This window comes from Serinus canaria, chromosome 1A, assembly GCF_022539315.1.
Source record: "Serinus canaria isolate serCan28SL12 chromosome 1A, serCan2020, whole genome shotgun sequence".
Lineage (NCBI taxonomy): Eukaryota > Metazoa > Chordata > Aves > Passeriformes > Fringillidae > Serinus > Serinus canaria.
The window spans coordinates 1,021,897-1,044,637 of record NC_066314.1 but is presented as its reverse complement, the minus strand read 5'-3'; the positions used below and the strand labels follow the sequence as shown (position 1 = coordinate 1,044,637).

Here is a 22,741-nt window from a genome sequence, read left to right as displayed (position 1 = left end):
AAAACTTCCAGGGATGCAGGAGCAGCCCCAGCTGCTCTGGCAGTTCCAGCCCAGGCAGGAATTCCTCATTGCCCAGATCCCATCCATGCCTGCCCTCTGGCACTGGGAGCCATTCCCTGGCTCCTGTCCCTGCAGGCCTTGTCCCCAGTCCCTCTGCAGCTCTCCTGGAGCCCCAATAAATCCTGCTGGCCTCAGAGCCCGATTCCCTTTCCATCCTCTGCCAGATCAAAGGGAAAACCACCACCTTCCTTCCTTTTTGTTCCTGCTATTTTCATGCCCTTTCAATCAATTCCTTTTCCAGGCTACTGACCCAGCACACCCTCTTTGTGCTGGCACCAACTCCAACTCCCAAAGGGCTTCTCCATCCAATTTGGGAAAAAGGGAAAACAACCACAAGCTTTTCTTATCCTTCTTCCCATTTATTTACTGATTTCCTTCTCCCCTCTCTGCAGCTGCTGCAGCCCTGATCCCAGCTCAGTAGGTGTTGTCCCGGGCGTGCTCCATGATGACCTTCAGTGCCAGCCAGGTCTCCTGGGCAGTGGGAACGATCTGCTTGGCGGGCAGCAGGAATCCATAACGCCCTGTGTCCCGCAGCTCGAAGGTGAAGGAATATTTAATCCCCTGGTTGTAGGTCCAGTCCACGGTCGATCCACTGGCTCTGTCTGGGGGAGGAAAAAATGGGGGGGGATTCAGAGCCTCGATTGCTTTGTGCAGGAATCCCATGGGATGTTTGGCCGGTGTGAGGGATGGTTTTGGGATCTGGGGGTTTTGGGGCTGCCCCAGCACTTACAGATGGTGGTGATGATGCTGCCATACTTGTACTTGGTGCCATACAGAGAGGACAGAGCTGCCACAGCCTTGGCAGAAAGCTCGTGCTGAGAATACAGGGAAAGATGAGCCAAAGAAAGGAAAAACCAGTGGGATACAGCTTTTTTCTGGGTGCAACAAAGCTCCTCCCAGCTTCCCAAGGGACACAGGACAGAGGTAGCTCCTCCTTGGAGCAGCAGAAGATCTCAACCCCCTCCCAGCCCCTCAAAGCACATGGGCCTCACCAGTTCCTGCGCATCTGGCGCCGGGGTCTCGGTGTAGCCATAGGGGTAGAGCAGGAGCTGGGAGTAGCTGTGGATGGAGATGAAAGCCTTGATGTTGCCGTGGCTCTTCACAAATTCCACGATGGATTTCACCTCGGGCTCCGAGTTGGGGTAGGGTCCGTGGTACGTCTCTGTGCAGGAGTTTCCGCTGGCTCCGGCATCTGCGGAGAAGAGGATGGTTGAGAACACAGTGGGAATCTGGGGGCTTCCAAGCCCAAGAGGTTTTCCCACCCCTCAGCTCCTTGGTAGTGATCAAGGGATGCTCTGGGGCTCCTCCTAGAGAATTGTATGGCAACTTTCATTTGTCACTGGGGGACCTCAAAGCCGTGGTGGAGTCCAAACCCTCGCCTCTGCCACAGAGAGCAAATCCCACCTCTTCCCCAAGGGACATCAATGGATCTTTTTGCCAGAAACAGCTTAGGAGCCTCCAGCTGGAGAGTGGAAGCACTCAACAGGGACAAGGGGACAGCTCTGACCTCCAAAACCTGCGTCCCAGTTGCGGTTGGGGTCCACTCCGACACAGATGGTGCCCGCGTGCTTGGACCTGGTCTTGCGCCACATGCGGTTCTGGAAGGGCAGAGCCACCTCAGCTGGTGCCCAGGGCTGGGGCTCCACAGTTCATGGTGGTCCCTTCCCAACCCATGGAAATGTGGGTGAGGAGGCTTTGCCCTCTCAGGGATGTGCAACCCCCCAAATCCTCCTCCCCAGCCCCATCCAGAGCAGCAGTAGGAGCCAGGGAGAGGAGATCTGGGGCTGTACCTTGGTGTGGGTGTAGGCAAAGCCATCTGGGTTGGTGACAATCTCCAGGAAGATGTCCATCGTCTCCAGGATGGAGGCCACACCTTCGTTATTCGCGTGATCCTCGGCAATCTAGAGAGGATGGAGGTTTGGAGCTCCCCGTCCTCTCTGTGGGATCACCCACGTGGATCCCACAGCCCCTGAGGACCGGGTGGCCCTTTTGGGATGTGCCTGTACCTTCTTGGCAAACCAGACACCGCTGGCCTGTGTCACCCACTCGCGGGAGTGGATCCCGGTGTCGATCCAGATGGCCGGGCGGTTCGTGCCCCCTGTGCTGAACTGGAAGAGCAGAGAGGGGGGTTGGCTTTGTCCCTGTCCCCACTTTCCCCTCTGGATCACGATCCCCAAATCCTCACCTTGAGCACGTAGAGGGGACGGTTCTCAGTCGAGCGGCCAATCTCCAGCTTGCTCACCAGGTTGGGGTTCTCGGCCACCAGCATGTCCATGAAATCGTAGATCTGGGAGAGAGGTGGAGGTCACTCCCAGCTCACCCCCTGCCCAAGAGCAAACTTCTTCCCCCAAATGCCCCAAATCTTGTGCTTTCCCACCTCATCTATGGTGTGATAGGCGTCATAGTTGAAGGTGTTGGTGTCGAGCGACCGCTGGCGGCTGCTGCGGAGCATCTCCGTCTGCTCTTCATCCAGCAGGGCCTGTGGGATATGGGGTGGTATGAGCCTCATTCCCACTGATGGGATCCCACCTCTCCCTCACCTCCCCTGCGGCACTGCTGACCTGCACATCCTCGATCATGATGGAATAGGGGACCTCGCTGGCCTCCAGGTGGACTTTGACCGCCTGCAGGCTGCGGAAGGGCACGCGGATGTCCACGGGAAGTCCGAGCCCCCGGGGAGCCAGCCAGAAATCCAGCTGGATGGGGAAAAATGGACAGAAGGGGTGAGATCCTGCCACGGATGCACCCCCCAGCACCAGCCTGTCTTGCTTTTCACTGCTTGGTTCCCATGATCCCACATCCAACCCCATCCTTGCTTTGCTTGGGGGGTGTAAAGTGAAGGCCGTGGGCTGGGGGTTGTCCCCAAAATCCACCTCCACACCCAGTACCTGCAGATGCTCCAGGTCCTGCAGCTCCTGCACCTTCTGCAGCTCCTCATTGCTCTGGGGGACGACGCGCAGCACCTGGTGCCTGTGGGTTGGGGGGTGTGGGATGAGCTCCAGCCCCATTAGTCTGACCTAACCCCACCCATCCATCCCCCCCATTCCGAGGATTTGCCCTGAGCCTTTTGCCTGCCCCACCCGGTGCCACCGTCCCCATCCCGGCCCCCCTACCCAAAGAAGGTCTCAGTGCAGGTGGCCACTGCCACCAGGGCAGCCAGGAGCACGGGGAGCCTCATGGTCAGCGGGGAGAGCCGATCTCATGTCCCAACAGTGCCCTGGGGCCTCTTAAATCCCATGGGATGGCGGCCCCAGCCCGGCCCCTCCAGCTGTCCCTTTTCCCAGGGCCCTGGGAAGGCTCTGGCTGCCACCAACCAAGGTCAGGCCCTGCTGTCCCCATCCAGGCACTCCCAGTCCTGGCCAAACCTGTCCCAGGAACCAGCTGGGGCCCTGGTGAGTCAGCTGCCAGCAAGGTGAGACCGGGAGGTGCCAAAATCTTACAGCCTCCAGCACTGGCTGAGGGGAGGGAAAGGATCAATTTGGGTTGAGAATGCACAAAATGCAGATTTTCACTTGGGGCTTGGAGCTGGATCCCTAAACCACAGCGGTGGGGGAACTGGTTTAAAATTTGGCTGAGGAAAGTGGTGTGAAGTTTGGCCCAGGACAGAGGTCAGTGCAGGTGACAGTTGTCCCAGTAGCCAAAAGTAAACAGCAAATGCCCTGAGGGTACCCCATGTCCCTCCTTGTAGCCCCCTGGGAAGGGATGATGGAGCAAAGCTGCTCAAAACCCCACAAATCTGGGGTTGCTTGCCCAAAAAACCTCCTTTTCTCCCATGCTGGCTGTTGGCTCCAAAGGATGGGGACTTTGAGCCAAAATCACAAGGGGAAAATCAACACCTGCAGGACTGGGAGTCCTTTTCCACCCTTTTTCTGGAGATTAGCATGAAAAAAATGAGGGTGCCTGAAACCACTGAATCTCCATGAAGATTTATTGAGAGGAGGGAATGCTGGGGAAGGTGCTGGAGTCAGTATGGATGCTCCAGGACGTGGACCATGATGTCCAGGAGCGCCGGCCACGTCTCGGTGGCGGTGGGGACGATCTGGGAGCTGGGCAGGAGGAATCCGTAGCGCCCCGAGTCCCTCAGCTCCAAGGTGAAGGAATATTTCACCCCGTTGTCATAGGCCCAGTCGATGGTGGTGCCTCCTGCCATGTCTGCAGGGAGAGGAGCCCAGATGGGAGCCCATTCCCGAGGGATTTGCTGCGGGGTGAGGGAGGGACACTCACAGATGGTGTTGGCGATGCTGCCGTAGGTGTATTTTGTCCCGAACACGGCGGCCAAGTCGCTCACGGCCTTCTTGGCCAGTTCATTCTGCAAAGGAACCACCAAAAGTGGTGGGATCTGGTGGATCATGGAGCAGGGGGCTCTAGAGCCCATCATTTCCTATCCCTCCTACTCTAGGTTTTCCCAAAAACCCTTAATTTTTGCTGTTTGAGGCCCATCTTGCAACCACCCTCCACCAGCTGCAGGGGTTCAATGTTCGGGTTGCGTCTAACAAGAGGAGCAGGGAAGCTCCTGGGATGCTCTGCCTGACTTTGCCAGGTGGTCACAGCCCCACTTTTTGGGGCCATCTCACCATTTCCTGGTGGTCAGGGGTGGGCGCCCTCCTGTATCCGTAGGGGAAGAGCAGCATCTGGGAGTAGCTGTGGATGGAGATGACGGATTTGAAGTTCCCGTGGGCGCGGATGAAATCCACGATGGCTCTCACTTCCTTCTCAGAGTGGGCGTGAGGGCCATGATAGGTCTCGGAGCAGGGATTGCTGCTGGAGCCAGCACCTGGAGCAGGGGAGGAGGAGATCCAGAGAGAATCCCTCAGGAAGGGTTTCCATCTCTGAGTTTCACCACTCCAGCAGAAAGTTTTGATGTTTTGAGGCACAATCAATGCCCGGCGTGGGGATCTGGTGGCCGAGGTCTCACCTCCAAACCCAGCATCCCAATTTCGGTTGGGATCCACTCCGACGCAGCGGGATCCAGCGTTGATGGACCTGGTCTTGCGCCACAGGCGGTTCTAGGAGCACAGTGAGAGGACACTGGAACAGGGACATGAATCCCAACCCCTGCCCAAGCATCTCCAGGGATCTCCACTCACCACCCCACACAGGAGGAACATCCCTCCCCACCCAAAAATCACAGACAGCCGTGGTTGGGGAAGGGGCTGGGACAAGATCCCCCTGTGGTGTCCCCACACTCACGGAGCTGTGGGTGAAGGCAAAGCCATCAGGGTTGGTGACAATCTCCAGGAAGATGTCCATGCTGTCCAGGATGGCCGTGACAGAGGGGTCCTGCCCGTATTCCTTGGCGATCTGCGCATGGAGAGGAGCAGGAGGTGCCCTGGTGCCTCTCAGAGACAAGGGATGGGATGGATGGGTAAGAATTGGGGTCCCACATCCCAGGTGATCCCAAGGTCACCTTGTTGGCAGTCCAGACACCGGTGGCTTGGGTGATCCATTCCCGCGCGTGGATGCCGGTGTCCAGCCAGATGGCCGGACGGTTCGATCCCCCGGTGCTGAACTGTGCAGAACCACGGCATCATTGAGGTTGGAAAAACCCTCCAGGATCATGGAATCCACCCTGTGCCCCAGCCCAGAGCCCTGAGTGCCACCTCCAGAGGTTCCTCAGACACCTCCAGGGATGGGCACTCCAAAGCTCCCCAGACAGCCCCTGCCAAGGCCTGAGCCCCCTTTCCATGGGGAAATCCCTGCTGATTCCACCCTGAGGCTCCCTTGGCACACCCCCCCTCTCACCCTGAGGGGATTTTCAGGGCCAGTTTGCCCCAGGACCCACCTTCAGCACGAGCAGGGGCCGCTGCTCGTAGCTCTGCCCGATCTGGACCTTGCTGACCAGGCTGGCATGATCCTCCACCAGGACATCCATCCACTCGTAGATCTGGAAGGAGGAGCTGCTGGCTCACGAGGCTCAGCCTGCTTCTCACCTTTTGCTTTCCAGGGTATCCAGCACCAGATGCAACAGGCAGAGCTTCCCTGGGGAAGATCTGGTGCTTCCCTGGAGACCTGGGGCTCCCCTGGAGAAGACATCGTGCTTCCCTGGAGAAGTGCTTCCCACACGAGGTGGTTGGGACTCTGTGTGAGCAGGGAAAGGCACATCACAACATTTTTGGAAAAGTAGAATAAATGGTGAGGTAAAAAGCTCTGATACCCCCCAACACCACCACAACCCCCACCAGTCCCAAACTGGGCTCCAAGCACCCCCAAAGTGAAGCTGAAAATGTCTTCCACAGGGTGGGAGATTCCAGGAGTGGCCACGCTGGATGTGGAAGGTTTCCCAGCCTCCCATCTCAGCTAAGAGCTCCACCAAGGGGGAGAAACGTGTCCCAGGGAGGTCTCACCTGTCTCCAAGAACTCACCAGGACCATCACCACATGGCTGTGACCCCAGCAGGACAAAGCCAATGCCCTGCAGAGAAAGGTACCTCATCTATCGTGTGGTAGGAGGTGAAATCAAACATCCTGGAGCTTCTCTTTACCCTCCTAGACCTCCTCATGCTTTCCTTTTCTTCATCCAGCAATTCCTGGTTAGGAGGCAAAAAAACCCCAAGATCAAAAAGGCTGGAAGGAGGAGGAGGTTGGATTTTTCTTTCTGATTTCCAACATTTTGGAATTTCTCTCAGGGCTGAGCTGAGGAGCTCATCCTGTTCCTGTCATAGCCATTACCTGCACGTCCTCGATCATGATGCTGTAGGAAAAATTATGGGAATCCAGGAATTTTTTGACTCCTTGGAGGCTGGGGAAGGGCACCCGCAGGTCCACGGGGTGGCCAAGGCTGTTGGGGTGACGCCAAAAATCCACCTGGGAAGAAGAAGTTGAGCTGAAAGGGAGAACTCGGCCCCATCCTGTGCTGGTGCTCATCCACTGAGCTCCCCAACACCTGCAGGGTCTTACAGGAATTTCCATGAAGGATCTAAAAAGGATTTTGGACAAATTTTGGGCTAGAGATGGATGTCTGCATAGGGATTTGCAGAAATATTTCAGCCCAAGTTGTTTGAGTCAGTATTTGAGGGATGTTCCCAGGTCATACAAAACAGGAGCTGTGAGCTCAAGGAAGCCCAGGTTAAATTCCCATCTGTATGGTTCTAAATGATACAACTCCAAAATGGGGAGGAAAAAAGATGGGATGGCAAAAGGAGGAGGGAGCCCTGGATTCACCTGGGTCTGTGACCAGGGAGGTGCTCAGGACCCCTCAGAGCTCACCTGCAGCTCCTCCTGCTCGCCCAGCACCCTGAGCAGAGTGATGTGCTCCTCATTCCTGGCCGTGACACGCAGGACCTGGTCCCTGCAGGGAGGCAGAGGGGTCACAGGGAGGGGACTCTGGCCTGGGGGGAGCCTGGGGAAGCTCCACACCAGCTCAGAGGGTTGGAAAATGCATCAATTGTTGGTGTTGAGAGAAAAGAATGCAGGTTCAGAGCAGCCATGACAGGGAAAGAGCGAGTGCTGGGGGGCCTGAGAGGATCTCCAGCCTTGTTTGATCAGCTCCCAGGATGTTGGGGCATATCTCCCATGGATCTGTTCTATATCTATGGATATATTCCCTAGCAGAGGTCCCAGTCCAGCCTGGCTGGGCTTCCCAAGGACAGGCACAGCCCCTGGAGAAGAGGAAATGTTCTGTGGGAGAGAGTTTTTCTCATCTCGGATCAATCCTCTACCTCCAACCTCTCCTGCTGGTCAGTGCTTAAAGCCACTCCCAAAATGGCACAAAATTCCTTCACCTTTCCCCTTTGGCACCTTTCATCCTCTTAGCTCCCATTGATCAGTTTAACACTCCCCAGGGTGATAACCATTTCCTTTCTGTGCCTGGGGGACTCAGGCAGGCACATTAAATCCTTGGGATTTTTCCAAAATCAGGGAGCAGCCTTGACATTCCCTGGACAATCTTGGCTCACAGCTGCTTGGATCCCTGCCAGCCACCCCCTGCCTGGAGGAGAGTGATGGGATCCTGGATGGATCCCTCAACCACGGCATCGTGTCCCAGGAGGAAGGAAAGCAGGGAGGAAGGCAGGATGGAAGGTGGGTCAGTCACATCACAGAATATCCTGAGCTGGAAGGGGCCCACAAGGATCAAATCCAACTCCAGGCTCTGCCCAGACACCCCAACAATCCCACCCTGTCCTTGAGAGCGTTGTCCAAACACTCCTGGAGCTCTGGCAGCCTTGGGAATGGGACCATTCCCTGGGGAGCCTGAGCAGTGCCAGCATCCTCTGGATCAGGAACCCTTCCTGATATCCAACCTGAACCCCCCTGGCACAGCTCCATCTGTTCCCTGGGTCATGAGAGCACCAGCTCTGGCTCCAGAGTCAGTCCAGCTGGTGGGATCTCCAGCATCCCAGGGGTACTTTTTTATGGATAAGTTTTCCCTGCTCTGAACACAGAATTCCCACTTTCTCTACAAGTTAGCTCTCATTGCCAGTCCATTCATTCAGACCTTTCTGGAAATGGGTTGGAAGCTTTGGGAGTTTTGGGTGGTCCTGACCCCCCCACACCAAATTCCATGCCCCCTTCTCAGCCTCACTCCTGCCCTGGTGCTGTTCTTATCTGCAGGAGCTGCAATCAGGATGTTCATCCTGGAAAAGTGCTGCCCTCCCTCCCCAAGGCCCCCTCTCCAGCCACATCTTGTTCTTTCCCACGGCATGTTATTCCCAGAAATCCTTGGTTATTCCCAGAAATCCTTGGCTGTTATTCCCAGCAATCCTTGGTTTTTATTCCCAACAATCCTTGGGTGGCTCCACAGCCATCATCTTTGAGCCATACACACTCCCCATATCCTCTGGGAGTCCACACCTGGCAAAGCTTGGAGCAATGTCCTCAGGCTTCAGCATTCCCCAATTTCTACCTCCTCCAAACCTGGGGTGAAACCAAACCTTTCCTAGCTGGCAGAAAACCCTGTCAGATTTCCATCCTTTGGGATGTCACCCTTCTGGCTGACCCTGAAGGACCATGGTGGGGACTGGCCATCCCCATCCCAGCCGAGGTGTCCCACCACCCCCTGCCCCAGCAGGACTCACCCCACGAAGAGCTGCTCAGTGCTGGTGACCCCCAGGAGGGCGAGGAACACCAGGAGGGTCTCCATGGTGGGTGGGAGCAGAGCACAGCCCCGAGGATGGACAGAACCCCCTCGGTGGTCGGGGTCCCTCCCGGAGCTCCTCACCGGGGCCGCATCCGCCGTCCCCGCGGCGTCGGCAGCGACAAACAGAGCAGGCAGGAAGGGCTCCCGGAGCCCAAATGTTTGCTTTATTTGGCAAAGTCAACACAAGAGCAGCCAAATTAGGGAGGATCTGATAACGTCTTCCTCGGTGAGTGGGTCCTGGATTAGTGTCCCTGCTCCCAGCTCTGAGCTGCCGTGGGCACGGGCGGCTCCCAACCCACGGGCGTGGGACGGTGGGGATGGCGTGGTCACAGGAGCCCCAAAACCACAAGGAAACACCTCTTTGTTTCCATGGATTTCTTCATTACATGCTGCTATGAGTAAGTCAATCATAATTATGATTAGTAATGCATGTGTAATGACAAGCTACTACAAAGTTACTTGCAGAAAAAACAAGCATTGAAACATAGATTTATTTATGATTAATTAGTTTATGCATATATGTATATAGATATTGATATATAAAATGTAAAATATATTATTCAAATTATTCTTCAAACCATTCCCAGGAGTGGGGTCACTTGATGGTGGATGAAATCTCACTTCAAAGCAGATGGAAGTCATGGAGCTCAGAGGTGCACAAGGACATTCACCTGGGGTAATGCTCAGACAGAAAGGCTCATTTTTGGGTAGAAAATGAATTATTTTTATGTTTTCAATGTAAGCAGTGGCTGTGGAGCAGCTATCACTGACTGGGGCCGTCCCAGGAGGTCAGTTTGTCAGAGATGTCTTTGTTCCCCAGTTAAAGCAGTGTCTTTGTTCTGCAGGTTACAGCAGGGCCTTTGTTGGGCCTTATCTGCACTGCTCCTGAGCTCCCACCGTGCTTGTCAGGGATGCTCCAGGTTCCTGGGCTGTGTTCCCAGGCTGGCAGGCACCTCCCAGGGCAGGTGTTTACAGCTGATATCCTCTGACCATGGTTTTCTCCATTGAATCCAGGGGATTCTGGCTGCACCAGGAGCAGGAGCTGCCGTGGGAAGGTGCTGGGGTCTCTTGGGGCTTTGCAGTGCAGAACTGGTGCTGTTGCTGAGGGGGTTCCAGGACCCTCTTCAGGGCAGGATCGTGGGGTGGTTGAGGTGGGAAGGTACCATGGGAGGTCTGTGTCCGATGCCTGGGTGGAGCATGGTCAGCTCTGGGGACCCACCAGGGATCTCCTCACCTGATCCTGGAGTCCTCCAGAGATGGAGGCAGCTCGGCCCCACTGGCACCAGGTCCTGCTGCTTCTCCTCCTGGTGAAAAGCATTTCCTGATGTCCCTCCTGGCTCTCCCTCATTCCAGCTGATCCTGCTGTCTCTCCCATCACTCTCTGTGGTGAAGAGCTTGGCTGTTTCCTCAATAATCTCCTTCCTTGGGATGAGAAGGTCCCTGTTAGGTGCCCCCACCCCAGACCTGTGTCATCTCCAGCCCATCTCCCTCCTCGCCCCACCATGGCACACACCCTCCTGTTCCTCTGGGTGGCATCCATTGCTCTGGCTCCAGATCTCCCTGGAGTCAGGGCTCCAGACCTGGATGAGCTCTCCTCACACCAGGCACTCAGGGAGGAGGGGACAGGGGGCCTCAAGCCCTGGATGGTTGGAATGAGCTTCCAAGGTCACAATTCCATATTCCCAGCCAAGGCTCCTCAGGCTCTGCAGTTCCTGCTCTGGAGACAAAAACTCATGCAGGTCCAAGAGCCAGCTGTGTGCCCTTCCCTGGGATTTACCATCAGTGGATTTTAGTCACTGGGCAGAGGATGGGATTTTGGAAAGCTGGGTCAGTTTGGGAAGCAGGTGCCCCTGGATAAGGCCGTGAGCAGAGGGGACAGGGACACATGGGCAGCACTGGCTGCCCCAAGCATGGGTTTGCTTTCCAAAACAGCTGCTTTTAACCCAAACCCAACCCCTGGGCTCTTTTCCTCAGCTGCACCTTCCCCTTTTCCTGCCTACAGCTCCGTGCCCGAGTCCGCAGGGTTTAATCGGACACATCAGCGCTGTTTGCTCTCCTGCCAGCCTCCCCAGGGTGAGTAACTCACCAGCTGCTGGGGGGTCACAAGACACCAAGATAAACCTGTTAGACTCGATAATCACCACAGCAGCAGCAGCCAGAGCTAATCTCTGATCCTTCAGGGCCTCCTGAGCTCTTTGCTCTTAATCCCCAAGAAATCTGTAGGATGAAAATGGAACGAGGGGCTCCCAAGGGACAGGGTACTGGATCAGGGGAGGTGTCCTCCCATCTCCACCTTCCCTCCACCCATGTCCACTGGGAACACGTGGGAGGGAGAAAAGGAGCAGCCAGATATATATGGGGGTGTACATTTGAGGACAGTGGTCAGGGGCCTGGCAGGGTCCTCAGGCTTATTAAGGGAAATTAAATTCCTTTAATTAGTTCCATAGCCTGGATTATGCTGGTTAACACCAGGCCCTCTGCACCAGCCCCTTCAGCCTGGAGAAGGCTCCAGGGAGAGCTCAGAGCCCCTGGCAGAGCCTGCAGGGGCTCCAGGAGAGCTGCAGAGGGACTGGGGACAAGGCCTGCAGGGACAGGAGCCAGGGAATGGCTCCTAGTGCCAGAGGGCAGGCATGGATGGGATCTGGGCAATGAGGAATTCCTGCCTGGGCTGGAACTGCCAGAGCAGCTGGGGCTGCCCCTGCATCCCTGCAGTGTCCCAGGCCAGGCTGGACACTGGGGCTGGAGCAGCCTGGGACACTGGGAGGTGTCAGAGGGGTGGTACTGGATCTGTGGGCAGGGAGGGTTGTGTCCCAAAATCTCCTCAGGGATGTGTCACACACAAGGAACACGTGCCAAACACCACGGGGGGAATGCACAGGGTTTATTCAGCCATTCCTTTCATGACAGCCATCACAGCCACAGAGGATTTCTGAGCTGTGCTGCAGAGAGCTGAGTCCCAGCCCAGCTCTCAGGAGGACTTGTCCCTCACATACTCCATGATTGTCTTCAGGCCCAGCCAGGTCTCCTGGGCAGCAGGGAGGATCTGGTTGGCGGGCAGCAGGAAGCCGTAGCGCCCCGTGTCCCGCAGCTCGAAGGCAAAGGAATATTTGATGCCATTGTCATAGCTCCAGTCAATGCTGCCTCCACTGGCTTGGTCTGGAAGGGAAAGGGAGATGGTCCAGAGGGGGAGCAGGGGAATGGTGGAGTTCTGTTGTTCTGCTGCTGGCATTTTGGGGGACAAGGACGAGGTTTGGATGGGAACGCTCAGGTCTGATGTGTGACCGGTGGTGTCACTGCACAGGAGCACTGTGGCTTCCACCAGGGACAGACCCTGTGGGGAGGACAGGGACTGGTGTCCTGGGACAGCCCCTAAAAGCTCTGAGTGGCCAAATACTCACAGATGGTTTTGCAAATGGTGCCCACTTGAAAGGTGGTGCCATAGAGGGAGCGGATGGAACTGGCAGCAGCTCTTCCCAGAGATTCCTGCAGGGGAGAAGATGAAGGGAAAGTCAGGAAGCAGCCACACTTCCTGAGATTAAACTTTGGGATTTCACCAGAAATCACCAAACTGCTTTGGAGATGATTCACACCACCAGCAGCCACAGCTTCCACAGCATTTCTGGGAGGTGCCACTGCAGGTGAGTTAACTTCCAGCAGGTTCTGTAAGTGTTCATCCAGTGTTTATCCCTCTTGCCAAGGGAAGGCTCAAGAGATACCAGAAATTCCCAAGGCAGTTGGGATCTTCCAGTACTCCAAGGTCAACTTTGTGCTCACTTTAACTACCTAATAGGGGTTGGATGGAAAACAGAGCTGGGTCCTTTGTGAAGGGGGGGAAAGGCAACAAATTGCCACAGGGGGAATTGCATTTAGGTATTAGGAGTAAAAAAATCCCCATGAGATTAGGGAAACTTTGGGATGAGCTTGAAAAAGCTGTGGAATTCTTCTTTAGAAATATCAAAACAATCCAAATTCAGACTGAAATTGGCTCTGACTCCAAAGCCCTTTCAGCTCAGGGTTAGAACAGAGACCTCCAGAGGTCTTTCCCATTGGAATTATGGCTGTGAGATCCAGATCGCCTCAGAGATATTATTCCAGCTGTGGTGCTGTCATTGGGGAAGAGTAAGGAAAGTACAGAAGGACAGAAGAGAGGAAGGTAAAACCAAGTCCTGCTGTCTCACCAGCTCAGCATAATCATCTGGCCTGGTGCATTTGTATCCATAGGGATACATCAGGAGCTGGGAATAACTGTGCAGGGTCAGGAAGGCCTTGAAGTTTCCATGATTCTTGATGAAGTCAACAACAGATTTCACCTCCACCTCGGAGTTGGCCCTGGGCCCGTGGTAGGAGTCGGAGCAGGGTCTGTTACTGGCTCCAGGACCTGGTGGTGCAAGGAGGGAACAGACCCGTGAGGAGTGGAATTCCTGGGAGGTCAGGGCAGACCCACACAGAGCTGGGCTTTCCTAAGCACAGGGCTGCAGCCAAAGCAAGGCCTTAAACACTGATAAATGCTCAAACAGCAGTGAGAGAGTGTGAACGTTCAAGGGATGCACTTTGAGATGATGCAACCTGGAACAGGCTGCTCAGCAGCCCAGGAATCCACATTCCTGGGGCTCTTCTGTGGTTGGATGGGGCTGGGAACCACCTGGGATAATGGAAGGTGGCTTTGCCCATGGCAGGGAGTGGAACTAAATAATGTTTTGGGTCCTTCCATTCTGTGATTCCATAATTCCATGATGCTGCTCTAGGGTGATTAATCCCCTTTATAAAGGCAGCTGCTGGTTCTGTGTAACAGGATCCAGAGGCTTCATCCCTACCTCCAAAACCTGCATCCCAGTTCCTGTTGGGATCAACTCCGACGCAGATGCTGCCGGGAATCTTGGAGCGGGTTTTCCTCCACATGCGGTTCTACAACAGAGAAATGCTCAAAAGGGAGCACATCTGGGGGCTGGCACCAAAACTGCTCCCCAGCCATGGGGGATTGATCCTAGCCATGATCCCAAGAGTATTTCTGACTGCCAAGATGGGCCAATGGTCAAAAATCAAATGGATTTACTAAAAATGGGTATTTACAGTGGGTTAGGATGGGTTAGACAAATAATGAGAATGTTTGTCTGCCCAGCTCTTTGGTAACTCTTCTCACAGCATTGAGATTTTCAGAGCCCTCTTCCCTCATGTTTATTATCTCCTTGGAAGAGCCAGGAATCTCACAGAGCTCAGACAGAGAGCTGACCCACCGAGGTGTGAGTGTACACAAATCCATCAGGGTTGGCGACTGGCAGCAGGAAAAGATCCATCTTGTCCAGCAGGGAGGTGATGGACTCATCTGTTCCATAGTCAGAGGCAATCTAGGCAGAGACAGAGCACACCCTGCTTAACAGAGTAATTCCTTCCCAGATGTTCATTCCCTCATTGTTTGGGACACAGGAAAGGCTGGATTTTGGGGCAGGGAAACAAGGAACATCCATTATCTGTGGGCCATAACTGTTCCTTGTTCTACATGTGGAGTGAGCAGAGAATATGTTATATTATTTTATTCTGAAGACAGGAGGTCTTTAGAATAAAATGGAAGAGTATAACAAAATTTCCTCCTCCCTGTCCCAGAGGACAGGCCAAGGCTGGCACTAAGACTGAGATGGAAGAGCCAGGTTGGGAATTCTCAACTGTGCTGCACTGAGAGAGCCCAAGGAGCTTTTGGACAACGCTCACAGGGTGGCTCTTGGGGATGGTTCTGTGCAGGGCCAGGAGCTGGACTCCATGATCCTGGTGGGTCCCTTCCAGCTCATCTTATTCTGTGATCCTGTGACTTCTCTGGCGGCTGAGTCATTTCCAGCAGGATTTAAATCCTCATTTATAGAGAGCTGGAGGTCTGGGCATAAACCTCATAAACCAGCCCCACTGCATTTTTCTGGGTGAGCAGAGCAAAGCAGCAATACAATCTCAAAGTCTTTGATTATTTGTGTCCCAATTTCACCTGAACCACTACATCTTGTCTGCCTAAACTCTAACAGGACAGAGTCTCCCAGTTCCAGGTTGAGGCAGCCACCAGATCCTCAGGGAGTCAGCTGCCTCTGGGAGGTGAGTTAAAGGAACACACAGAGGGTGATATGCTCTGAAACAGCAGGAAACATTGCCAAGAGAGGCCAGAGGTGAACCCCTGGTGCAGAACCTTGTTGGCGATCCACAGGGCGCTGGCCTGCGTGATCCACTCGCGGGAATGGATGCCGGCGTCGAGCCAGATGGCCGGGCGGTTGGAGCCTCCGGTGCTGAACTGGGAAATCAAACAGAGCATTCACACCCTGGCACCTTGCAGTCAAGCACATCCCATAATAGGCTGGGGTGCTCTGTGCTGTCTGTGGTTCATCCCTGTGGAAGCATCCCATGATGATTGTCCTACCTTCAGGACGTACAGAGGCCGCTTTTCGTAGGATTCCCCGATCTGGATCTTTTCCACAAAGCTGAACTCAGATGCAAGATGGTCCAGTTCTGCATTAATCTGAAATGCAAGGCCATGAGGACACAAACATCATCTTTGAGGACATTAATATCATATTTCTGTGCTCTTCCATTCCTTCCAGAGAATCATGGGCTGATTCAGGTTGGAAAACCCATCCCATTTCAACCCCTGCCTCAGGCAGGGACATCTTCCGCTGTCCGAGGTTGCTCCAACCTGGCTTTGGACACTCCCAAGGATGGGGAAGCCACAGCTTTATTTCTTTTTAGTTCTTTATTTCCCAATTTCAAGATCCCTTTATTTCTCTTTCTTTGGAAGGATGGGTTTTGACAGAGTCTGCAGGAGAGTTTATGGAATTTTGATCAACACTGTCAGGGGCAGCGCTGGCTGATTGTTCTAAGCACCAAATTAATACTGCAAAAAACAAACCCACGTGCCAGAAAAAGCTGCAAGGACATTTTAGATGCTAATATAGGATGTTGAATTGAAGAGAGCATGCAAAAAGACCAGAAAAAAATCAGAATACTCTTCTCATGAGGTACTCACATCATCCAGAGTGTGGTAAGCACCAAAGTCGAAGGTGGTGCTGCTGCGCTGCCTTTGGGCACTCTCAACCATGTCTTGCTTTTCTTTATCCAGAACATCCTAAAATAACATTCAAATGGTGAGAAGTGTCTGCTTCACTGCTAAAAGATAAATAAATGAAAAGGCAGTGAGTTAATGCTGGTTTAGGTGCTCTTTGGGGATTACTCCTCATGAGGAAATGTCAGATTAGTGCCCAAGCGGGTGATTTGTATCTGTAACTGCTCTCAGCAGAGTTTACTGACTGATCAGTAACCTCAGTGATGGGATTCCCAAATGTCTGGGATCAAAAGTCCACATGTCATTCCTCAGGGGCTGTCAGAAGAGCCCTGTGGAGTTTATTGACATCACTACTCAGAGAACACCCACAGTGATCCATGGATTGGCTTTGAGGAATAATCCACAGCCCACAAAGATGAGGGGAGGATCCCATGGCAAACAGAGCATGGGGAAGTGGGAGTGAGGCCAAACTGAATCGGTGTTTCCAAAAGATGTAAGAAAGAAGTGCCAGTGGCACTGCCCACCTGCAGGTCTTCGATCAGGATGGAATATTCAATGCCCTGGGATTCCAGGAAGGCTTTCACTGACTGGACTCTGACAGCAGGAATTCTCACATCCACAGGGAGGGCAGGGGCAGAGGGGTTGATCCAGAAATCCAGCTGGAGAGGGAAAGGAAAATGGATTTGGTTTGGGGAAGGCACCCTGCAAACAGCTCTTGCAGAGCTTTAGAAATGCTGATTTCTCCCCAGTCCAAGGGCCCCTGCAGAGAGCAGCCCTGGAACGTTTTGTTCTCTGTGGCCTCACCACAACCTTGTATCAGTTCTTCTGATAACTCAAAAAATAACAAATACCGAGGGCTTGAGTCAGTTTTTCACTGACTTCTAGGCTTTGGTCACACAAACGAGAGGAAATATTAATTGTCTCTGATGACTATTTTATTATTCTCCCTTTTACTAGAAATAATTTCAGGAAAAACTTCATATTCCAGTCTTAGGTAATATGAAACCCATTGTTTTAATTTCTCCTTTTTTCTCTCTTTTGGTAGGACTTTTCTAAATCTTCATTTCTAAATTATTCATAATATATTTCTTAAACCAGGGATTTTAAAAAGTGATGTTAAAAATTCTCACCAGTGGCAATAAGAACAATAAGTGGCAATAAGTAATAACCTGGAATTTTACACTGTGTTTTCCTGTTTCAATACAGTGTAGACCAACTAATAAATTCCTTCCATAACTCTGGGAGACAAAACATTGTCATTCCCACTGGAAAAACAAGTTTTTCAACACTGAGATTAAGATCTAACAATTCAAAATTGATGTAAAACCAGTAGGGAAAACAAAAATATCTCAATTCTGGCCCTGCTGAACAATGAGCTGGTACTCGAACTTGCAGGTCAAATTTAAAGTGTTGAGAGTAAAATGATTTATGGCAGCTGCCCCAGGGTGATGGGGCAGATTCACACCCTGATCTGTTGTGAACGAGATGCAAATCCAAAATGCCTCCGTGGCCATCACCCACCTCCAGGTGTTCCAGCGATTCCAAAAGCTTCAGCTGCTTGAGCTCCTCCTCATTTTTGGTCTTGATCCGGAGAACCTGGTGCCTGCAAGAGATCAGTGTTTTCAGAAGCAGTCTCAGAAGGGGGCTGGCCGAGCTGGTTTGTTCCTGGGATCGTTAATTCAGTGTTAATTGTGTGTTAATGACTCCTTTATTCAGTTGATTTGGTATCACCCAGGAGTTCAACCAGCCACCCGCACCTCCTCGTGAACCAGACAAGGTGGATGAGTTTTAAAGCTGGAAACCTTCCAGGGGAATCATTTCTAAAAGGGGTCTCGGCACACGAGCTCTGCTCACGGCGTGTTTTATTTACAGCGGGACTCGTTCACGCCTCGTTTACATCGGGATCCTCTCCCTGGCCAGCAGAGGGATAAGATCTCCTTGCTGAACCGAGTTAAATCACCTCTGAAGGTACTTTTCCTCGTTAATAACTTATTACTGTGTTGTCCATAAGCTTTATCTCAGGATTGGATTCTGCCGTGAATTAAGCACAGCTGCTGAGGAATGGAATAACCAGAATTCAGTTCAGGATTAAATGAAAAATAGCCCCTCAAAATAGCCCCTCCTGGCTTTACAGATCCCCTCGTTTTGGGACATTATTGATATTATTTTTTATTATTAATCCTTAAACCTTCATGTACAAATTTACTCGCTGGTATATGGTGCTCACTTCCTGCACCTCAGGATTTATCCAGTAGGATTTCATAATCTTTAAATATTAAGGCTCTTCCAAGGTCAGTGAGGCTGTGAGGAAATACCTTGTGGGATAATTTTTGCAATGCAACATAAAGACAGACTTTCAGAGTTTAATGGCTGGAAATCAGGATTTCAAATGCTTAGAAAGAAGAGGAAGAAAGAGAAATAAGAAACTTGGGGGGGAAAAGGGAAAGTGGTGAACTTCGTGATGTGAGGACGGGTTCTGGCCTTTCAGCCCTGCTTTGCAGTGAGGTTCAGCTCAAGCCAAAATCAAGCCTAGGATGAACAGGAACTGAGGATCTCAGCTCCACAGCTGGACCTTTCTCCTTAGAAAACCCAAATAAAAGTAAAGAAAGGTTCCCTCAAACACCAGAGCAGCAAAGCAATGAGAACAATCAGTCACAAAACCCAAAAAAATGTGCCCTGAGCAGATTTTGTGAAGGTGAGACCGTGAAAAACAACAAGAGGATACCAAGCCCAAATGAAAGGTTTTCCAGGAAAGGGGAACTCACCCAACGAAGGTTTCCAGGCACAGGGAAGCCCCGAGGAGGGCACTGAAGATGAAAATCAGCTTCATGTTTGCTGCAAGTTCAGCTGGGCCTGGCAAGGGGCAATATATACAGAGCTTTATTTTTCAGATCAAACACATCTGATAGAACCTTTCACTCCATGTGATCAAGTTCTCACATTTATCAGAGCCTTCAAGGCAACCAGCAGGCTGATTTCACCTCCAAAAAGATATTTTCCACTGACACATCCAAACCAGGAGGGGGAGGAGTCGGTTCCAAAGCTCTGACCACAAAAATGTGTGTGTTCTTTCATGTTCTTCAGAGCAGAGGAAAACAGGGACAAACTGAACTCATCCCAGCTCTCACTGGGGGTCAGGAGCTCTGCCAGCCCCCTCTTGGTTGTGGGGATTCTGAGCTGTCCATTCCTGGTTCCAAAGGATGTTTGAGGAGTTGTTATCCACGTGGGAGGCAGAGTCCTGCCTGAGCTTTGGGAATAATGTCCTGTGGGAGCCCCCAGCTGTGGCTGTCCCACAGCTGCTGCTCCTGGGGAGCAGGGAGAGGGGAGATGTTCAGCTGCTCCATCCACCTCAGGAGAAGGAGGAAAGGAATTCCCAGAGGAAACTTTTAATCAAGATCTCAGTTGTATCACTCAGCATTTGTCAGCACCTCCTTAGGAGTCTCCTCTCAGCTCCACTCCCACCCAGATGTCCTGTTGTGTTCACAGTCCCAAGCAGATCCTTTGTCTGCTGTTTTTGGGAACAAAGGGAGCCCCGGGCAGGGATTAGTCCTGTTTCAGCCTGCAGGATTGAGTCATGGTGTAACTGCTGTGGCTTGGGGGCACAGGAGAACTGCTCTGGTCTCTAAGGTTTAACCAAACCCAGTTCCCCTGGGGAAAAAGATCTCTGCTCCCTTAACTTAAACCAAATAATAAAAATTTATCCCCAGAGATAGGAGCCATCACAGGAATTTCCTTCTTCTGGAGCTGTGGTAGGAGTCAAAGCCCACCTGCAGCTTCCAGACTCCAATATTTCATAAGGAATCAGCTGGCTGACCACACGGCCTGCCACGGCTCACTCTTTGAAAACAGGAAGAAGGGATTTAATCTAGGGCAAAATTAGAGCTCGTTTCATTACTCATGTTACATCCCACATGGATTTAAGGGCTGCCAAGAAACCCTGCCAAACCTGATGTCAGGATCCAAAGTATCACAACAAGCTCTGAGTGCCCTGATCAGCATCCTCTGGGGCCTCCACCCACAGCATTTCAGGAGCTGCATCTAGATCCAAACCTGGGGCTCACCCCTCATCCCCTGGGGGGCTGCAAAGACCACAAGGTCCTAAAGGGCCTGGAGATCAGCTCTGAGCCATGGGCATCCATGGAATTGGAGTGAATCAGAGAGGCCCCGAAGCTGCTCCAGGGCTGGAGCCAGGCTGGGAGAGCTGGGGATGCTCACCTGGAGAGGAGAAGGATCCAGGGAGAGCTTCCAGCACATTCCAGGGCCTGCAGGGGCTCCAGGAGAGCTGCAGAGGGACTGGGGACAAGGCCTGCAGGGACAGGAGCCAGGGAATGGCTCCCAGTGCCAGAGGGCAGGCATGGATGGGATCTGGGCAATGAGGAATTCCTGCCCGGGCTGGAACTGCCAGAGCAGCTGGGGCTGCCCCTGCATCCCTGCAGTGTCCAAGGAAAGGTTGGACATTGGGAGAGTGGAAGGATTGGAGCCAGGTGGGCTGTGAGGTCCCTTCCCAGCCAAACCATTCTGAGGTTTTAAGAGGCTGCAAACCCCCACAGTGCTGACCCAGGTGCAGAGGGGAGCAGCAGGGAGGCCAAGGGGACACAGCAAGGCAGGGGGTGAAGGGACCTCACCAGAAGGGGACACAGCAAGGCAGGGGGTGAAGGGACCTCACCAGAAGGGGACACAGCAAGGCAGGGGGTGAGGGGACCTCACCAGAAGCAGCAGAGCCCCGCGGGATCCAGCCAGCAGCAGAGCAGGTCTGGTGGCACCGAGCAGGTCCTCAGGGCAGCTCCGAGCCAGGATGTCACCAAGCACAGGTCCAGGTCCCCCTGAGCCCAGTGCAAGCCCCAGAAGAACCGGGCTGAGGCTCAGTGCAGCTCCACAGGCGGGGTGGGTGGAGGGTGTGTGGGTGAGGGCAGGCAGGGCTCTCCCCACTGCCCTGCAGAGCTCTGGAGTCACCCAGTGACTCAGGAACACCCTGGGGACACCTGCGCGACACAAAGGTAAATCAATCTCAGCCTAACAAACCCTCTCCTCACCTAAAATCCCTGCATTGCTACAGATTTTCTCTGAGAGAGGCCAGGATGGATACAAGCCCCCAACAACAACAACAACAAATAGAAAATCCTCCAAAACCATTAAATTTCAGTGGAGTCGGTCCATTTTTGTAAAATCCAGACCCTTTGTTGTTGCTGCCCCAAATGATGCAAACCAAGTTCCAGCGCTGTAGCCTCTCCTGACATTTTTAGGGAAAAAAGTCTCAGAAACTTTTCACCTTTGGACAGAAATATTTCACTGGCATGGCAAAGAACTCCCCTGGCAGCTCATCTCCTGGATAATCAGAGTTAATTGGCTATAACGCCAATTTATTTTGGATTACTGATGGGGGAATTATTATTTCTGTAAATTATGGATTACCTCAGTGCCCCCAATCCCCCTTGGAAATGCCCTGGATAAGGAATGAGTAGGGATCTCAGTATGTGCTTCACCACTTGTACACTTGGAATTCATTTCAGAAGCAGAACCCGTATTTTTGATGTTTCTGGAAAATCTGTAGGCTTTATGTCAGGAAAATCTGAGTTTATGTCAGTGTAATAACCCTGGCTGCAATGGAACCATGTATTTCCAACTCAGTTCTCCTTAAATTAGGACATCAAGACCCTCAGATTTGGAGGGTTATCCTCTCATAACCCTTTCCATTTACAACATTTCAGAGCAGAAATATGAAGTCACACCTGGACAAAAATTTAAAGTTGTGCACGTGTTGGAAATTATATAACTTTCCTATCTAATATTTAACTGGTCATTTTAATGATTTCTGAGCAGTGCCCACTTTAACCAGCACTAGTAAATCTTCTCCACAAGTAATTTATTATTACTTTGATCATGAGATCATAAATAAGTTTGTTAAAACAAACCTGACAAACTGCAATGAACAGACACAAAGAATTTGAAGGCTGGGCATGTGGGATCTTAAATTTATGGCACTTCAAGGACATTGGAGAAAGCAGAAAATTACAGGAAATTAAGGCCTGAAAGCTTGGATATGCTATGTATGAGAAAAAGATAACAAAATTACTAAATAATTTGGACCATATCAATATGAAAAGTGAGGAAATGAATTGGGAACATTTATTACAATAGTAATTAATGATGATGATTATGCAACTTAGAATCAATGAACAATAATTTGTTTGTTAAAATACATAAACAAGTGAAAAAATTTTGTTTTGGGGCTCACGTGGAGGCCTGAACTTGGTCAGCCACACACACCAACCTTGGCCAAGAATAAATACTGTGACATTTTAAAAAAGAGTGTTAGGAGTCTTATTTATCCCCACAGTTTTGGTGACACTTGTACAGAAATACTAAGCTGTGCTTGCACGGAAATACGAAGTTACACTTACGCAGAAATACGAAACTACACTTGCAGAGCACACAAATAGACCTAAAACCCCGTAAAATTTTACCTACTGTGGCAACATATTGGTCTGACAGACATGGTAATGTGTAATTAAACAATTTAGCTATAAAGAAAAGTAAAAAAAAAAAAAAAAAAAAAAAAAAGAGCGAAACTCT

General features: G+C 52.0%; 3 protein-coding genes across 5 annotated transcripts; all 3 read right to left on the bottom strand.

Annotated features, from left to right (window-relative positions):
* Window positions 1-404: 404 nt before the first annotated feature.
* Window positions 405-3,380, bottom strand: LOC103822502 (carboxypeptidase A1-like). The gene is made up of 11 exons (XM_009097474.4): window positions 3,174-3,380; window positions 2,949-3,030; window positions 2,622-2,756; window positions 2,438-2,539; window positions 2,246-2,347; window positions 2,067-2,168; window positions 1,851-1,961; window positions 1,568-1,658; window positions 1,053-1,252; window positions 791-875; window positions 405-662 (listed from the first exon to the last, which is right to left on the bottom strand). The coding sequence occupies exons 1-11, from the start codon at window positions 3,236-3,238 to the stop codon at window positions 475-477; spliced, it is 1,263 nt and encodes a 420-aa protein (XP_009095722.1). The 5' UTR covers window positions 3,239-3,380; the 3' UTR covers window positions 405-474.
* A 590-nt stretch (window positions 3,381-3,970) lies between these two features.
* Window positions 3,971-9,416, bottom strand: LOC103822464 (carboxypeptidase A1-like). The gene is made up of 11 exons (XM_009097437.3): window positions 9,074-9,416; window positions 7,266-7,347; window positions 6,729-6,863; window positions 6,488-6,586; window positions 5,843-5,944; window positions 5,468-5,569; window positions 5,251-5,361; window positions 4,976-5,066; window positions 4,635-4,834; window positions 4,285-4,369; window positions 3,971-4,212 (listed from the first exon to the last, which is right to left on the bottom strand). The coding sequence occupies exons 1-11, from the start codon at window positions 9,136-9,138 to the stop codon at window positions 4,025-4,027; spliced, it is 1,260 nt and encodes a 419-aa protein (XP_009095685.1). The 5' UTR covers window positions 9,139-9,416; the 3' UTR covers window positions 3,971-4,024.
* A 2,579-nt stretch (window positions 9,417-11,995) lies between these two features.
* Window positions 11,996-21,151, bottom strand: LOC103822463 (carboxypeptidase A2). Of its 3 annotated transcripts, XM_050969955.1 has the most exons (13): window positions 20,876-21,151; window positions 20,384-20,474; window positions 18,934-19,021; window positions 17,690-17,771; window positions 16,693-16,827; window positions 16,133-16,231; window positions 15,530-15,628; window positions 15,302-15,403; window positions 14,370-14,480; window positions 13,950-14,040; window positions 13,314-13,513; window positions 12,534-12,618; window positions 11,996-12,291 (listed from the first exon to the last, which is right to left on the bottom strand). In XM_050969955.1, exons 3-13 carry the CDS (start codon window positions 18,996-18,998, stop codon window positions 12,104-12,106), a joined length of 1,257 nt encoding a protein of 418 aa, XP_050825912.1. In that variant the 5' UTR covers window positions 18,999-19,021; window positions 20,384-20,474; window positions 20,876-21,151; the 3' UTR covers window positions 11,996-12,103. The 3 variants fall into 3 exon arrangements, with proteins under 3 accessions (XP_050825912.1, XP_009095684.1, XP_030094045.1); XM_009097436.4 differs by lacking the exon at window positions 20,384-20,474 and having other exon boundaries at window positions 20,876-21,017; XM_030238185.2 differs by lacking the exons at window positions 20,384-20,474; window positions 20,876-21,151 and adding an exon at window positions 19,109-19,192.
* Window positions 21,152-22,741: the final 1,590 nt, after the last annotated feature.

Excerpts from the sequence above, each read along its gene's own strand:
- LOC103822502 (XM_009097474.4), bottom strand. The coding sequence starts at position 3,238 with ATGAGGCTCCCCGTGCTCCTGGCTGCCCTGGTGGCAGTGGCCACCTGC. Across the intron at positions 3,031-3,173 it reads TGCACTGAGACCTTCTTTGG|GCACCAGGTGCTGCGCGTCG; the intron begins GTAGGGGGGCCG and ends CCCAACCCACAG. Across the intron at positions 2,348-2,437 it reads CCTATCACACCATAGATGAG|ATCTACGATTTCATGGACAT; the intron begins GTGGGAAAGCAC and ends CCTCTCTCCCAG.
- LOC103822464 (XM_009097437.3), bottom strand. The coding sequence starts at position 9,138 with ATGGAGACCCTCCTGGTGTTCCTCGCCCTCCTGGGGGTCACCAGCACT. Across the intron at positions 5,570-5,842 it reads GGCCCCTGCTCGTGCTGAAG|TTCAGCACCGGGGGATCGAA; the intron begins GTGGGTCCTGGG and ends GGTTCTGCACAG. Across the intron at positions 4,370-4,634 it reads CCCCTGACCACCAGGAAATG|AATGAACTGGCCAAGAAGGC; the intron begins GTGAGATGGCCC and ends GTTCCTTTGCAG.
- LOC103822463 (XM_050969955.1), bottom strand. The coding sequence starts at position 18,998 with ATGAAGCTGATTTTCATCTTCAGTGCCCTCCTCGGGGCTTCCCTGTGC. Across the intron at positions 16,828-17,689 it reads AATCGCTGGAACACCTGGAG|CTGGATTTCTGGATCAACCC; the intron begins GTGGGTGATGGC and ends TTCCCTCTCCAG. Across the intron at positions 15,629-16,132 it reads CTTACCACACTCTGGATGAT|ATTAATGCAGAACTGGACCA; the intron begins GTGAGTACCTCA and ends CTTGCATTTCAG.